Source organism: Zeugodacus cucurbitae, chromosome 5 (genome assembly GCF_028554725.1).
Source record: "Zeugodacus cucurbitae isolate PBARC_wt_2022May chromosome 5, idZeuCucr1.2, whole genome shotgun sequence".
Taxonomy (NCBI): domain Eukaryota; kingdom Metazoa; phylum Arthropoda; class Insecta; order Diptera; family Tephritidae; genus Zeugodacus; species Zeugodacus cucurbitae.
The window spans coordinates 25723945-25741428 of NC_071670.1; the positions used below are offsets into that span (position 1 = coordinate 25723945).

The 17484-nt window shown below is 36.0% G+C and overlaps 1 protein-coding gene across 1 annotated transcript in view; it reads right to left on the reverse strand.

The window, feature by feature from the left end:
• The window catches only part of LOC105220109 (E3 ubiquitin-protein ligase HUWE1), a 35689-nt gene that overhangs the window by 13341 nt on the left and 4864 nt on the right, over nt 1-17484 (reverse strand). Inside the window, exons 2-5 of the mRNA XM_011196526.3 lie at nt 7711-7950; nt 7434-7655; nt 5474-5745; nt 4954-5411 (exon numbers count right to left, since the gene is read on the reverse strand). Coding sequence (XP_011194828.2) covers nt 4954-5411; nt 5474-5745; nt 7434-7655; nt 7711-7950 — 1192 coding nt within the window. The remainder of the gene's footprint in view (nt 1-4953; nt 5412-5473; nt 5746-7433; nt 7656-7710; nt 7951-17484) is intronic.

Genomic DNA, 17484 nt, shown 5'->3' on the forward strand with positions numbered 1-17484 from the left:
AAATTGAATTTGTAAGTAAGACTTTGATTTTTTGTTTACTTCATTATTATAACATTATATTGCCGAAAGTTTTAATAAAAGCCAGGTCGCAATATGGAAAGTTATGGCTGGTTACAACAAAGAAAATGGAGTCATCAAGAAGAAGAGAGAAAGGCACCCAAAAATTATCCTTTCAAATCTGTACCAAAAATGTGAGTACAGCATATAAAAAGAGGCAAGAAAGTGCTCTCAGTGCACACTACCAGTAATAAAATGGCGCCAAGCAAATATTCACAGCCGCGTTGCAAGAAAGTCACACTACCTAAATGAGGCAAATAAGAAAAAACGACAAAAGCACATATTAATACCTCAAAATTGTTGGCATAAAGTGGTCTGGACTGATTAGTCGATGATTAGACTGCATGGTTTACGTATTGCGCTCACACAAAGAAGGACTGTCATACAAGCGCACCCTACCCACAGTTAAGTCGGTGAAAATGGGCTTAATGGTTTGGGGATGCTTATTTGTGAATGGCCTAAACAATATTGTGGTTCTGGAAAAAAATTTACTGCTGCAGTTTATGTAAAAAAATTAAAAGATCAGCAGGATCATTCTTCTTCAACAGGACAACGCCCTGTCCTTACTACAAAAGTCACCGAGTATTTAAAAAATTTAACTGTGAGTGTGTTGTTTGGCCTCCTCAAAGAACGAACGTGTAAAAAATGGAGAATGATTGGGCCATCGTTGAAGATTTTAAATTTCTTGCAAGAACGATTGGTTCAATACAGTTTGATAACTTGCTTTTTCTCCATGTAATTTAATATTTGTGTATATGTTTTAATTTTATAAAATTAAATTGGTTTTTTATTTTAAAAATACTTTAATTTGATACTGTGGAATATGGTCTAAATAAAAAATATTGAGTGAAAAAATATTTTTTTTTCATATATTTCTTTATTTATTGAATCTGCTCTTTGGAGGAAATATAAGCATTAAAATTTTATTCACCCCGCAGTGTTATATTTCCCTTTGATAACTTACTTTTTCTATCTACTGTATATCAAGTACAGCCATGGTCACGCAAATCAAACAAAGAATTCGGCAATTATTTGTGTTTATTTTTTTTTTCTCAATATATCTGGTTATAATAACCATTCAATAAGACGCGTTATCTTTCAGCATATGTTAGATTAATTAAATTGTGCTCGGTGGTCAACCAAATAGCACATTTTAGAAAGCGGAATTTTTTTATCCAATTCTCATCAGATTGATTTTTTATTACTAACTAAGGCAGTTTATTTAATATTTATTCAATTCGCGTTTATATAGGCCGCTAAAAGCATTGTAGTCTTTAAATAAAGACTCATTATACACAACATAGAGAATTGTGGAGAAACCTGATTTCTAATCCCCTTAAAATTATACACATCGACGAGACCTATTTTAATAAAAACATATGCACATAAAAAAGCACAATTAGCGCGAAAAACAACAATTTCTAAAACTTGAGCCATTTCTGAAAAGTCGAGGTCGATCCTTTTAAGTCTGGAGAACAAAAAAATAAAGAAATTAATTAATAATATGGGCTAAATATATCACGGGAGATTGCAGATAGACGTTTATATTGGCCACAACTTTTTGGAAGCCTGAGTAGAAAAAAGCCACGACTAACAAAAGGGCGCATCCAAGATTGTCTACACTTCACCAGTGGACATAAGGATCAGGATCTTACTTTTTTGAAAAATGTGCTGTGAATTGATTAATTACAAATTGATAGAATCTGTTCTGATATAAAATGTACTGTTCATCGTCCTAAAGGTCAATTATTGAATCGTAGATACACAAAAACGACAGTAAAATATACAGACGGAAATTTTATGAAATGGGGTTCTCTTGCCTGGCACAGAGTGGGCCCAGTTTATCGAATAACTGGGAGAATCGATTGGTTTTAATATTAAGACATATTAAAAACGAAATGGAATCATTTGTTTTTAATTGATTGCCACTCCCCTGGACTTCTTTGCAGGATAACAACGTGTGCTTAAACAATGAAGGACACAAAGTATTGGCTTATGACAAAATAAATAATGGGTTTGGATTGATCATCGCATAGCATAAAATTTCAGCAGGAATTACATGAATTTTGAGGATTTATGAGGAGGTGTTAAGGAAACTTTGGTATCCATTCCTTTGGAGAGATAATGGAGGTTTGTAGAAAGCGTAATAGGCTTTATTTGAAAACTGAGGGTTCAGTATCAAGTAGTAAAAACATATTTTTAATGTGACACCAAATAAGTAAATATTTTTTTTTAGATTTACATTTTTTGCAATTTTTGTAAATTTTGCTATTTGGATGTCCCAAGCTTTTTCGAGAAGGTTAAAGTTTTTTAATTAATATAAAAAATTTGTGATTTTTTTTTAATTTGTTTTACATAAATGGATGAATTAATAAATAAGTAATAACTATTTAAGTCCGCTTCAATATTTGAAAGATCATTTTCAGTTATATAAGCCTTATTCCAACCTATGGCTAAATGTCTTATTTGGGTGACCATGGCTGTATATGAGGCTAACAAGAAATATTCACCCCACTTTATTTATTTTCAACGCCAGGACTCATTGGGTCTCATGCATAAAAACGAGTAAAAGCGCTGAGTTGAGGCTTGTGAGCAATTGCTCGTAAGTCGAGTTCGATCAAACAGCAACAGCTTTTGCTCAATTTCGTATGCATAAAAATGAGTTCAAACAAATTGCAATTACTTGAGCAAAGGGAGATCAAACATCTAATGTTATAGAAGTGCAAACGTGTCGTCAAGTGAAAGTGAAGTAGAAGTAGGGTCAAATAATAATAATAAAATAGAAACTTACGACATTTCTAAATTTTTAGTAGAAAAACTAAAACAAAATAAATATTTGCTAGAAAAAGGTCAATTACCAAGCATTAAAAATAAAATAAACATACACTAGAAACATGTGTAAAAGAAATTGAGCAAAAATTGGGCATTCAATTAACGGGAAAAGCATTAAGTTTCTGTGTAACCGAACATTTTATACTCTCTAAATTCCGATTTATCATTTAATTTTATTACTATAACATACAATTTGACTCACATATTCGTCATATATATGGTATAAAGTACATTGAAAGTTGGAAAAGTTATGACCCGACGATTCAGATTGACTTCACAGTTCTGGTTATAGGAAATAGGCGTTGTTATGAACCGATTTGGCCTATTTTCACAACATATTATTGGGATGGCTGGAATATATTATGAACCGAATTTCATTGAAATTGGTGGATTAGTTTCTGTCGTATGGGTTTGTGGGAGGAGCCAATTTGAACTTTTGTATTCCAATTTGAGTGCAGCTTTTATGTACCATCTTTATAACGAAATTTCAGGTTTCTGGGGTTTTTCCTTAATTTTCCTTTCCTATTAAAGCATTTTTAGTAGTTTTTAACATAACCTTTGCATGGGAGGTGGGCGTGGTTATAATCCGATTAAAAGAAATGGTTTTAGAGAGTTTAGTTGATATAGCTTTTGTATGTAGTTTACGAGATATGTACAAAAATTACATCCAAATATGCCCCTTTACAGCGCGATCCTTTGCCTAATTTTACTTTCATAGCTTATTTTATGGCTTAGTTATGGCACTTTATGCCTTTTCGGGTTCCGCCATTTGGTGGACGAAATCAATCTTCTTATAGTGCCAAAAAACACGTCTACTAATTTCAGGAAGATATGTGACTATTTTTACTCAAGTTACAGTTTGCGCGGACGGATAGACGGGCAGACGGACGGACAGACAGACAGATATCCGGATTTGAACATTACTATGCAATTTTGAGGTTATACCATTTTGGAATCCAGGATCTGCACAAAATATTAAATACAGTCAAATGTTATCAATGTTACTGAGGGCATCACTAAGTGTTTCTTCTGACTTCTCAAAAAAATAATAAGCCAACCAACAGATGCTAGTGTCATCAAACCTATGTATTTATCATTTTATTATTAATTATATAATAAAAAAAATTAATAATTAAGAATACAAACCTATATAATTTTTTATCCTCACTTGTTAAATTTGTTTTACGCTGTTGATAACATTTTATATTTCTTTGTGGCACAAAATATTCAGCCATGATTCCTTTTTAGTGTACGCGAGTCAACTATAAGGCAGCCTCAACAAAATTTGAGCAAGAGCTCACAAAAGAAAGCAAAAGCTTGTTTTTATGCATATGAAAATGAGCACTAGCTCATCTAACTTCGTTCATACTGAGCACGATGAGATCAAACGGAATCAGCGAGTAAAAGCAAACACATCAAATTTTATTATGCATACGACAAGCACCTTTTACTCAAAAAATCGAGTCCGAGCTCAAGCTCACGTTTTATGCATGAGGCCCATTGTTATCAGGAAATGTCACTCTCTTAATTTCATTAAGATTTCTGGGAGATTTGCCGATATTTACGGTAAAATTTTAGCCGTCAAAATTATTGTGCTTATATTGGAAATCAACATATGCGCTGAATATGGCGTAAGTAGTTTTAAACCAAACCATTTTCTGATGGTGGGCGTAGTTTATCCGCTTTCACCCATTTCCCGAAGTAGTTAACCGATTTTTTTTCAGAAAATTTAATTGAAATATTTAATAGTTTATGAGACATGTACATTAAACCTATTAGGGTATTCCCACCCTCCCTAGCGTGATTCCATGTACCATGTTCCTCAGAATGCCAAGGAATCGTAAATTTTTATCAAGTTATTGCTTACACGAATAGATCAGAAAACGGACGGACTGACAGATAGACATCCAGATTTCGACGCGTTTTGGCATCTAACCAGTTTAGGTGTTACAAAAATCTATGCAACATGTTGCGAGAGTATATGGTAAAAAAATGTTCGATGGAGTAAGAAAAACTAATATATATACGCACTTATATATTTATAATAATTATAATAAATATTACCATTTGAAATTTGTTCCACATCGTCTATAAAATCCACTTTTATTTCTAAATTAGCCAAGGCATCTCTGCAGCAATTAATTTCCTTTTCCATCCGGTCAATAAATATATTGAGACCATTACATTGATGAAATTTGCTGATATCAATATTGGTAATTAAGTCAATGACTCGCACAGCACGTGTAACAAATGTTATGTGTTCCAAATCGACTCCAGGCCAATTAATTACTTGTAGCAGAGATTTCATCATACCACTTTTAACTAAAGCATGACCACCTGCTTCATAACTGGCCAAATGATAAAGTAAACTAAATAATGAAGTGGCAAGAACTAATGGATATTTTTCGCAAATTCCTTCGTTCGTCAGGCTTATTATACAGTCGCGGACTAAAAGTGGCAAAATGCCTCCTTGCCGTTCTGCTCCTGTATATTGAATAATCTTTGCCAATCTCGAACCTGGTCTAAAATAAAAAAAAACTCAATAAATATTATAATGTTGTTACCATCAATGAAATATACATACCTTGGTACATTTGGATTTCGGTCAAAGTGCAGCATAGATGTCAATGTTCTAAGAACGGCCGCACGAATTTCAACTAAATATATATCCTCTTTATCTATTAACTCGCAGAGTTCTTCACCAAAGCCGGAATATAGAATTCTATCAACGTTGTCTTGTAAAGCATTAGAATAAATCAGTACTGATATAGCCTGAAGACGAGCTTGAACAAACTGCAAACGCAGCTTTTTATCTCTAAAACCAGATACAAGGCGAATCCTATGTGCAATTCGCATCTGAAAGATTTTAGGCTGTTTTAGGTCTCATTTTATGATTAGTTTTTCGGTAGTTTATCTCTATATCAAACATTTATTTTTCTTAATATCAATAAGGTCGGCAGAAAACGCTCGCAAGGTCTCTAGACTTACGTACGTAGCGGCGGCTATGCGCAACCGGACCTGCAGGAAGGAACTAACTGGAAAAAGGGCTGCGCTCTCAACAAGCTCTAAGAAGACCGGTGAAAACATAGAAGCTAAACTTGGTCTAGATGCAGGACCAAGGAAGATCCCCAGGAATCCATTGATTGCGCGAAAGTGGTTCTATCCAACATTAAAATGGAACCGCCAGCAGCTGCGGCAAAGAGACAAAGGTCAGCTGAAGAGGTTAAGTCGTCAGCAAAGAGAACAAAAACACGGGGTGAATTAATACCGTGCGCCACCATCATGTACAGATGCCGGCTGGTATCTAGGCCAGAACAAACTACAGCGCGCGCTCGAAAACATGAACGGTCTAAAATGTGAACACTAAGAAACGTGAAAACACTTTTTTGTGCATTGACTATTCTAAAACGAGAACAAAGCACGAAAGCTTTAAAGCGTGAACAATAAAATTTCATCTGATTCATTATCGATCTGAAATAATTATGAACTTGAGTAAAATAATAATAGTAAAGAACTTGTTTTTTGTGGCAGCATGTAACGCGAAAAACATTACAGCCGCATTTTTGGATTTGCATGAAGCGTTACACCTTAAATTTGCTGCTTAAAAATACGTTCTAACCTAAGTGTTGACGTTAAAAGAAAAACTGAAATTCTCGGTCATTTACAAAAAGAGATCAGTTTGACGTTCTTAGAGAAGAAATATAATCTTGCTAAATCCACGAATTTTGGAATTAAAACGATTCTTTTTTCAACCAAGCGGTAGAGTTGGCTAGTTATGTATGACACGATTAAGGGAGAAAATTGTATTAAAATTATTAGAAAAAGTACAAAAAGTACAAAAAAAATTATTATTTTAAATAAGTCTTCTCTTTTATTTATTTACTTACTTTTGCTATCATATCCCTTAATTAAAAAAAAATATATATATACGAAACAACAATAAAATGTGAATTTAAATGTGTATACACCTATTCACTTATTATTTTTGGGTATTCGAAAACATGAACATTTCGCAAATGTGAACTGCACTGGTTTTAATTAGTTCACGTTTTCGAGCGTGTGCTGTATAGTATGTGACGACGAAAGATCGGTTCAGCTTATATAAAGCCTCTATAGCCTAATCTACATTACAAACAATTATACTCGATTTCTATTATGCATAACGAAATATTTGTAATCGTTTCATGAATATGAATAAATTTTAAAGAACTGAGCTTACACGCAGAAAACTTTTATTCGATCTATTAATATCGGTATAAATTTATGAATTTAAAATTTTTTTAAATTTTCCTTAAGAATTAACCTATTTTTTAAGCAGATTTATAGAATTTTATGAAGAAACATATATTTCCTTGATTCTCACAATATTCGTGTTTTTAAAATCAATAATGCTTGTAAGTGCGGATAAATTCGAGGATTCAATCTACTATTGAAGGAATAGTTTTTTAGTTGTATATTTATATAGTTATTCAAACTATGTTAATATTTCTTTTATCTACGAAAATTAGTTTCTGACTCTAGTGGTTTACATATTTGCAACTTACTTTAACTGCTTCCGATGGATTTTTCATATGACCACAGATCGCTTTTATCACTTCCGGGATGGGTAAGCCCTTGCATGTTTTCACCATATCAGGTATCTCCAACAAAACCACTTGACCATTTTCGTCCGAGTATTCAATGGAAAGTTGGTATAAAAACTCCAGTTTAGGCTTTCTTATGCAACAATCTATTAAAGCCAAACCATAATTTGGGTCCCCCCAACGCTATAAGTAATTATTATTAAAGTATTATATTTAAATAAAAATTCAGCAAATGTACCTCAGCAATATTATAAAGTTTCGTTAGAAGCATTTCCTTCTTTTCCAATGATAGCCGAGGTATAAAATTACTTCTTTTAGAGAACATATATAGCAGATTTAAAACTGCTAATACAATGTCCATATTCTGAGAAGACAACAATTGGGTCAAATGTTCCACCGAATTATAAAGATGTCTTGAAAAGGAGTGTTCAATCAATAAAGTAGTAAAATTCAAAACGAGAAGTAATAGACGAACATCCTGAAAATAGTTGTAAAATTTATTATTCAATATTTTAAGGTTTGTAAGTATAAAAATAATTAATTCTCATATCATCATATATATTTTTCATTTTCCATACACAACAATTCATTTTGTGTATTATTCCCCACTCGCTTAGCGTTAAATTTACAGGAAACATAAATTTAATATATTTTAGAATGTATTCTTACTTTCGTTTATATTATCTGTACCGAATTGGGCCACAAGAAATTAAATAAGAGGAGTATTCTACATATATAATACTGTACAATCACACTACCATTTGATTTTAAACGATTGTAATATATTATAGATATAAGAATTTTATCCCAAAAATATGGTTATATGTAACACCTAAATATATTATGGTCATTATTTTATGATTAGGCAATATAACCCAACCATAAGCAACCCTCCATCGCTCGAACATAGTTGCGTTTATTCAATGTGGAAACATTTTATGAGAATTAATTGTTAACAGCTCTAACCATGTAATCTATATCCTAATATCCTATGAGAGATTCGGAGATATGGAATATATGGTATAACTATGTATGACTTAACACTAATCTTAGTTGCCGTCGAAGTCATCTAACGGTAGGCCCAGGAAACGAGATGTTCCGCCTCAAGCAGATGACTACAGTGGTGTTTTCTCATCCCAGTAGACACTGCCTGGACAGCAATTCATTATGGTAGCATAACGGCCTTGTTGTGTAAGTTCTCTTCAGGAGACATCAAGAGGTATCATGTGTCTGTCCGGAGTGGGGTTTTTTGACACGTCTGTATCTTCCTCTGCTGCATCCCCTGAATCCAGGCGACCATACTGGTGCTTTGTAATTGACAAACGACCGGTCGAATGCCTTGTAAGTGGCCAGCAACGTTTCGGTGTCTTTTTCCCCAAGTGCTACCAGCTAGCGACTCGAGGATTTTGTTGCGGCTGTTTACTTTGGTAATTATTGCGAAGCGCAGACTGTCGAAGGTAACACACAAAATTTTGAGGTTATCCTGGGTCCGTATTGAAGTATCATCGACATGAATATTAAGGTTTATTTTGAACTCTTTCGTCCAATTGGTAAATATGGTCTCCACGGATTTAGCAGAGTCCTCTCTGAGAAGAAGCGAGAAAGTTCAAGGAGGTAGTCGTTCACTTTTTCCCGTTTCGTTCCCAATTTTGATATTTCAGCCTGACGACCAAATCATCACTAATATTCTCTGTATTTAAAACAGCGTTTGAAAAACTACGCTACTCTCGTAGCATTTCATTTTACTCTTGCTACCGCTCTCACTTTGTCGAGAGCCACAGCATAGCCTAGCATAACAATTTAAAAGTATGTCCTCTACTCTGCTCCGAGTTTTGTTAGGTAAAAAACTATAGCTTGAGCGGGAGCAAAAAATTAAATTCTGCGCTATGCTCTGGTGTAGCGGTAGCAATTGAGAGCGGTAGCATAGCAGAGCTAATGAAAATTTTCATGTGCTATAGCTCTCGCATGTGTTTGTTGTTTTTTCTTTTTCTTCAGAAATCTATTCGAAGTATTGCACAGAGCTGTGCAATATACATTGAAGTACAGTAGTTTTCCGAAATAACGAACACATTAATTGTCAGGCCTATTCGTTACATCGAATTTTTCGTTATTTCGAGTAGAGAGGTATGTTTTTTTCAATAATTTTAAGCTTTTTTATAAAACTCAACATATACTACGTTTATGCTTCATTTCTACTCGGTTATATTATACACGGGTAAGTTCAATCCACATGCATAATCACTTTTTCACCACGAGTTAAATGATCTACTCGGATAGAATATACATATTTTCTTTACGTATGTAGACGAGTTAACTCGGATGCATAAACGGATTTAGAGTTAAGTTGAACGTCAAATCAGCTGATTTTTTGTGCCGGTGTACTATATTGTTTTGACAAATTGCATATACAGGGTTCCCGTATTCACAATTTTTCGCTAAAAACCCCTACCCCACTTACTACCGAATTTTTTCGGCAAACGCCTGGTACTGTGTAGTACTACAGTAACCGGTTACTTTTTGGCACGGGTTTTTTTGTGGCCCACCCGTGTCACTATGGATAGTCGGATGGTGGAGCGAAAACCGTTTTTTTGCAAAAACTTCGACGAGTGGGTAGTCGGTTTTCGTAGAAAAACCGTTTTTTTGGGTCGGTCAGTGGTCGGTTTTGCTCGTGCATTTCTGCCCGAACACTTCTCAACCGATTTATGCCGCACACCCCTTATATCTGGAAAATACGGACAAATTTTTAATACGTGACAGCCCTCAATTTAATTCAATTCAGAATTTACCTCGAGTAGAGTATTTGCCGTTTATGCTTATAGGCTTTACCCACGTAGAATATAACCGTGTAGAAATGAAGCATAAACGTAGTAATATTTTCAATTTGCACATTTCTTTTGAATTTGCTCAAGTTATCTGTTTAATTCTGGTCCGATGTTATTTGATTTTTTTCTCTTTCTTCATATGTCTTCTTCATGTTGTTCGTTAAACCGAGTACTTACAAATCTCCGATGTTCGTTATTTAAGGTACTCAATGTAACAAATTTGGTTTTTCGTTATAAGCGGTTTTCGTTGAAACGAATATTCGTTATTTCGGAAAACTACTGTACTTCAATATATATTGCACAGCTCTGTGCAATACTTCGAAAAGATTTCTGAAGAAAAATAAAAAAAACAACAAACACATGCGAGAGCTGTAGCACATGAAAATTTTCATTAGCTCTGCTGTTATACCGCTCTCAATTTTTTGCTACCGCTACGCCAGAGCATAGCGCAGAATTTAATATTTTGCTCCGGCTCCAGCTATAGTTTTTTACCTAACAAAACTCGGAGCAGAGTAGAGCACATACTTTTACATTGTTATGCTAGGCTATGCTGTGGCTCTCGGCAAAGTGAGATCGGTAGCGATAGCATAATAATAATTCTAGAAATTTTGCTGCTACAGAGTAGTAAATGAGAACCCTGATTTAAAATCAGTTTTCGCTACTTAATTTTTTTGTTTCCGCAAATAAAACTATGAGCTCAGGTAGTGAGGAACTACGAAGATGTCCAGGAAGCAATTCAAACATATTGCTAACAATAATAGCAGTAATAAATAATTTATTTACGAACGAAACGTTCAACGCCAAAAATAACTTATTAAATTTGATTATTAGCATCAAAAGTTTTCTCTATTGAACACAATTTAGCAGCAATAAGAGATTTAAAAATTAAATTTTGATCAAAAACATCACTTTGCGTGCGGCGTGATTGCGCGAAAGTGGTTATATCCAACATTAAAATGGAACCGCCAGCAGCTGCGGCAAAGAGGCAAAGGTCAGCTGAAGAGGTTAAGTCGTCAGCAAAAAGAACAAAAACACGGGGTGAATTAGCCAAAAAATCATTTGCGGATATGCTAATAACTAAACCTTGTCCGCCACCATCCTGCACAGATGCGGGCTGGTATCTAAGCCAGAACAAACTCCATCGCACGCTTTAAAACATGAACGGTCTAAACACCAAGAACCGTGAAAACACTTTTTTGTGCATTGCCTATTCTAAAACGTGAACAATAAAATTTCAATATTTTAATATATTTTGTATCGATCATAAATAATTATGAACTTGAGGAATCCTCTAATGGTAAATAACTTGTTTTTTGTGGCAGCAGTTAACGCGAAATACATAACAGCCGCAATTTTGGATTTGTATGAAGCGTTACACGTTAAATTTGCTGAAATTCTCGGTCATTTACAAAAAGAGTTCAGTTTGACGTTCTTAGAGAAGAAATATAATGTTGCTAAATCCACGAATTGTGGAATTAAAACGATTTTATTTTCAACCAAGCGGTAGAGTTGGCTAGTTATGTATGACACGATTAAGGGAGAAAGTTGTATTAAAATTATTAGAAAAAGTACAATAAATAAAAAAAATATTATTTTAAATAAGTCTTGTCTTATATTTATACACGTTTACACGCAGAAAACTTTTATTCGATCTATTAATAACGGTATAAATTTATGAATTTTAAATTTTGCATAAATGCCATTTTTTCTTATGAATGAACATATTTTTTTAAGCAGATTTATAGAATTTTATGGAAAAACATATATTTCCTTGATTCTCACAATATTTGTGTTTTTAAAATCAATAATGCTTTTAAGAGCTGATAAATTCGAGGATTCAATCTACTATTGAACACAATTTAGCAGCAATAATAGATTTAAAAATTCAATTTTGATGTTGTTGTTGTTGTAGCGGTTATCTATCCCTGCCTGAAAAGAAGAGCATAAATCTAGTTGTCGTCGAAATCATGTAACGGGAGACCCAGGAAACGTGCTGTTTCGACAGGGTTGGACCAAAGGGAAAGTGGTATGCAAAGAGGTGGTTAGCGGTTATGCGGGGACTCGTGGCATGCGGGACATGTATTTTGTATGTCGGGGTTTCTACGAAAACACCCAAGTAGAAACTGCTTGGTAAGCAGTTCATTATGCTCCTTAATAGGCAGCATAATGGCCTCACTATGAAGGTGTGTCATTGGTGACATCAAGAGACATCCTGTTGCTGTTCGGAGTGCAGTGTTCTGGCACGTCTGCAGCTTCATCTGCATCCAGGCGACCATACCGGTGCTGCGTAATTTACGACCGGCCGGCCGATAGCCTTGTAAGTGGCCAGCAACGTTTCTTTGTCCTTTCCCCAAGTGCTACCGGCTAGCGACTTGAGGATTTTGTTGTGGCTCTGTACTTTAGTGACTATCGCAGTCGTGTGTGGAGTGAAGGAGTACAGACTGTCAAATGTAACTCCCAATATTTTGGGATTATTAACTGTCGGAATTGGTGTGCCATCGACATGAATGTTAAGACTTAGTCTGTACTCCTTCGACCAATTGGTAAAAAGGGTCGCCGTGGATTTTAGTGGGTGCGAGTGCCAGGCTTCTCGCAGAGAAGAAGGGAGAAAGTTCGGGGAGCTAGCTGTTCACTTTCGAACACATGTCATCGATGCCAGTGCCCCACGTCATTATCGTACAATCATCTGCGTAAGAGGTAACGGAAATTCCCTCTGGTGGTTGAGGAAGTTTAAAGATATAGAAATTAAACAGTAACGGGGAGAGGAAACCGCCTTGTGGAACCCCTTGTTTAATTTTCCTAAGTTTCGATGTTTTACCTCGAAATAATACCGATTATTGTCGACCGCTCAGGTAGTTCATAATCCATCTCTTCAGCCCCGGAGAAAGTGTTGTTTGTTCGATGTCTAGAAGCGTTGTTAAGTTGACCGTGTCAAAAGCTTTTGACAGGTTCAACGCTACTAGGACGGTTCTCTTACAGGGTGGCTTCTGATTTAGACCATGAACTATCTGGGCGTTTATGACGCTAAGTGCTGTGGTGGTACTATGCACTTTACGGAAACCATGTTGATGTTTAGCTAGGTTCAGGTGGTATGTGAGTGTCGAGAGCCGTAAGGCCTCAAGTGTCTTCACTACTGGGGAAAGGAGAGTTATCGGGCGATAGGACTCCCCTTGGTTGGCGCGTTTCAGTAGTGGAACCACTCTTCCGATTTTCTACATATTGGGTATTTTAAGAGTGGTTAGGGACAGAATAAGTACCTTGGCGAGAAATTCTACTCCCGTTGAACCTAGGTGTTTTAACATCAAAGAATTGATTACGTCAGGGACGATGGCTTTGGAGGACTTGGTCTTCCTGATGACCTCCCCACTGGTGAAAACGAGTGGCGCGCCGTTGTTTCGCATTTTGCGCAGCCGTCTGGTGACACGTCTTTTAGCCTTGTCAACCGGGGGATGCAGTATGAATTGTCGGCTAAAATAGCTCCCGCACCTCTCCGGGTCCGAGGAGGCATGGCTACCGAATTAAATTTCAACCCGGTCGTCATGCCTCTTCGGGTTTGACAGGGATTTGACGGTTGACCAGAGCTTGCTCACACCAGTGGAAAGAATACAGGACTTCAAGTGCTCTACCCATATCGTCTGCTTATAGTTATTTACCATTTGTCGAATCTCCAAATTGAGATCCCTTATGCGGGGATCACAGGGATCGACCTGGCGTAAGGAGTCACGCTCATTTGCTAAAACTGCCGCTTCAGCCGGGAAATGGATGGTATGAAACGAGCAGTAGCATCGGTGATCACCTTACGGAATTGACGTTCGCCAACGATTACGTCCGTAGGAATGGGAAGAGCGCCGAAGGCATTCTCGGTGAATTCCGTGAAGCCGTCCCAGTTAGCTTTATTAAAGTTAACATAGGTGTGGTTGTCCGCAGAAATAAAGTCGGGAGGTTTTTCAATCGAGATAATTATGGGCAGGTGGTCTGATGCAAGAGTTAGCATAGGTCGCCATGTTATGCTGTTTATCAGACCACCGCTAGCAGTGGTGATGTCTGGCGAGCTGCTGCAGGTGCTCATAATTCTGGTGGGAGCTTCGTCATTCATTGTGCAGAATGTCGAATCGTCTATCTGTTCTGCCAGCTCCATCCCTCTCCGATCATTTGACAGGCAAGAATGCCAAAGATCGTGGTGCGCGTTAAAGTCGCCAAGTACCAGTCGGTTTTCACCACGAAGTAGCGCACTAATATTCGGGTGATATCCTGTTGGGCAACTTGTAACTGGGGGGATGTATATATTAAATATTTCGAGCTCGACATCGCCTGACCGGACAGCTATACCCTGACATTCTAGGATAGTGTCCCTGCGGTCGATGTCACCTTCGATAAGACGATATTGCACGGTGTTGTGTAATATGAATGCGAGGCCAGCACCACTATCTCGCTCGCGATCTTTACGTAAAACGTTGAAACCTGCACAACTCAGAAGATCTGAGTGGCTGTTTAACTTGGTTTCTTGGACCGCAGCTATTGATATGCCTTCCCGACTCATAAAATCAGCTGTCTCCTCGATCTTGCTCTGGAGCGCGTTGCAGTTGAATTGTAAGAGTCAGGTGTGCCTTGGTGTTATTGTCGTGACCCTGGGAGTGAGGGAGTGACGTACAGGTGGAGGTTGTTGCAGCTGTGTTACCCGTAAAGGAAAATGCCGCACTTCGGTGTTGTTTGGTTTGGATTGGTCAGACTGGGAGTTATGCTGTCTACTTGGGCTCCAGGGTGGCCACTCCCTGAGGGTGGCGGCACGTTGCGCGAACTAATTTTGATCAAACACATCACTTTGCGAGCGGCGTTCCATCCCTACCTAGGTGCTCGGATATACTTGTTATTGTTTTCCACAGAAAATAAAAAAAACTAGACATTTCCCTTACAAAATAATCTATAAATCTAAAATAAAGTTAACAAAATAAGAAAAGTAAGCAGAGTTCCCTGATATAGCAACAATTTTAATTAGTCTTTGTTAATTTAAATACAGTACTTTTCGTTTAATTGACCCTATGGTTAATTGGTCTCACCGTTTAGTTGAACAGAGTTATCGGACAAAAAATATAGCATATGAAAGCACATATAAATTTTCTCGGATAATTGGACTCGGTTAATTGATTTTCCCGCTTAGTTGGGTCACAATATATGCTGGTACATAAAGTTGTTATTGCATTTTTTCCTATAATGGTAAAACATATTCAAATATTTTAAAAACTTTAAGTGCACATATGTATGTATGCAGTTTCCTTTAAGGGGTTAGTTGGGTTTAAGAGGTTGAAAATATGAGTATATTTACAATTTTTTTTAAATGTATACAATCATATATTTCATTCAGCATATTAAAGATACATATTTAAACAGTATTTTGTGAAATTTATATATACAAATTCCGAAAGCTTAGCCGTTGGTACCTCATATTCCTGCGGGATTCTTTTATTTGAACAAATTGTTAAATTTTGATGTGCAATTAAGCGAAAAGTACTGTGTTGGATTTTTTTTCAATGGTTAGAGGAAAGAACTATACCGAGGAAAATCGGGAAATGATAAAAAAAAGAAAATTAAGAAAACTAAGATGGAATGGGATAAAAATGCATTACAGACGTGCGCATTATAGTACATTACTGGAAAATGCTTTCATTGGAATCACATATAATGATTTAAGTTTGTCAGTTATAACTTAAAATGTTCGTAGGCTTTTGCCACAGATCTTGCGGAAAAAAGTCTAAGAAAAGTTCCGCAACTAACAAATAATCACGTGTAGGTTAGGTTAAGCGGTTGTCTGCCGACGCATCTAGGCCTTTGAGAAGCCCATTGTGACACATAATCACATAAAGCACGTGACAAATTGGTGTCAAACGAATTCAAAACTTATTGACCTTTAGGACGATGAACAGTACATTTTCTATCAGAATTGATTATATCCCCTATTCCCCTCGCGAATTGTAGACGATTTTGGATGTGCCTTTTTGACAAGCGTGGCTTTTTTCTACTCAGGCTTCCAAAAAGTTGCGACCTATATAAACGTCTTCCTGCAATCTCCCGTGATATATTAAGCCCACATTATTAGTTAATTTCATTATTTTTTTTGTTCTCCAGACTTAAAAGGATCGACCTCGCCTTTTCAGAAGTGGCTCTATTTTCAGAAATTATTGTTTTTCTGGGTTATCGTGTTTTTTTATGTACATATGTTTTTATTTAAATAGGTCTCGTTCGATGTGTATAATTTTAAGGAGATTAGAAACCATTTTCCGAGAACAGTTCAATAAAGAAACAATTTCTCAAACGGTTTCTACACATTTCTCTATATTGTGTATAAAGTATTTTTTAAAGGGCCCATATTAACTCGAATTGAATAAATCTTAAATTATCTGCATTAGTTAGTAATGAAAACTCAATCTGATGAGTATTGGATAAAAAATTCTTCGCTTTCTAAAAATGTGCTATTTGGGTGATCACATCAAAACCGAGCAACATTTAATTAAACCAACATAAACAAGTAAGGAAAGGCTAAGTTCGGGTGCAACCGAACATTTTATACTCTCGCAATATGTTGAGGTAATTTTATAAAGATAACACAATTCGACCCATATATTCGGCATAAAGTCCAATAAAATATGAGGGCTGAGGTAATTCCTGAACCGATTTTACTCATTTTCACCAACAAGATAAAATATATCGAAGACTACACTCATTTAATTTTGCTAAGATATACGATTTTTGGTACAGAGACAAACTATTATAAAAAAAAGGTTCCCTCTGAATTACATTAAAATATCTGAGAGATTTACCTATGTTTTCGGTGAAAAATTACCCTTATTCACCGAGTTCTTCATGTGCGATATCCGGGGCCTAAAGTTATAGACCGATTTCGACAATTTTTCCACAAGTTAAGCAGTATTTGTGTAAAGTTATATATTTTATTTATACAGTATTTGTGTAAAGTTTTATATTTCTATATTATGAAGTGAACGAATCAGATGGAAACAAATTAAGTTATATGGGAAGTAGGCGTGCTTGTGAACCGATTTCGTCCATTTTTCATCCGTGTTATCAGGGTGTCAAGAAAATATTATATAACGAATTTCATTGAGATCGGTCGAGTGGTTTCTGAGATATGGCTTTTGACCCATAAGCGGGCGACACCACGCTCATTTTCCATTTTT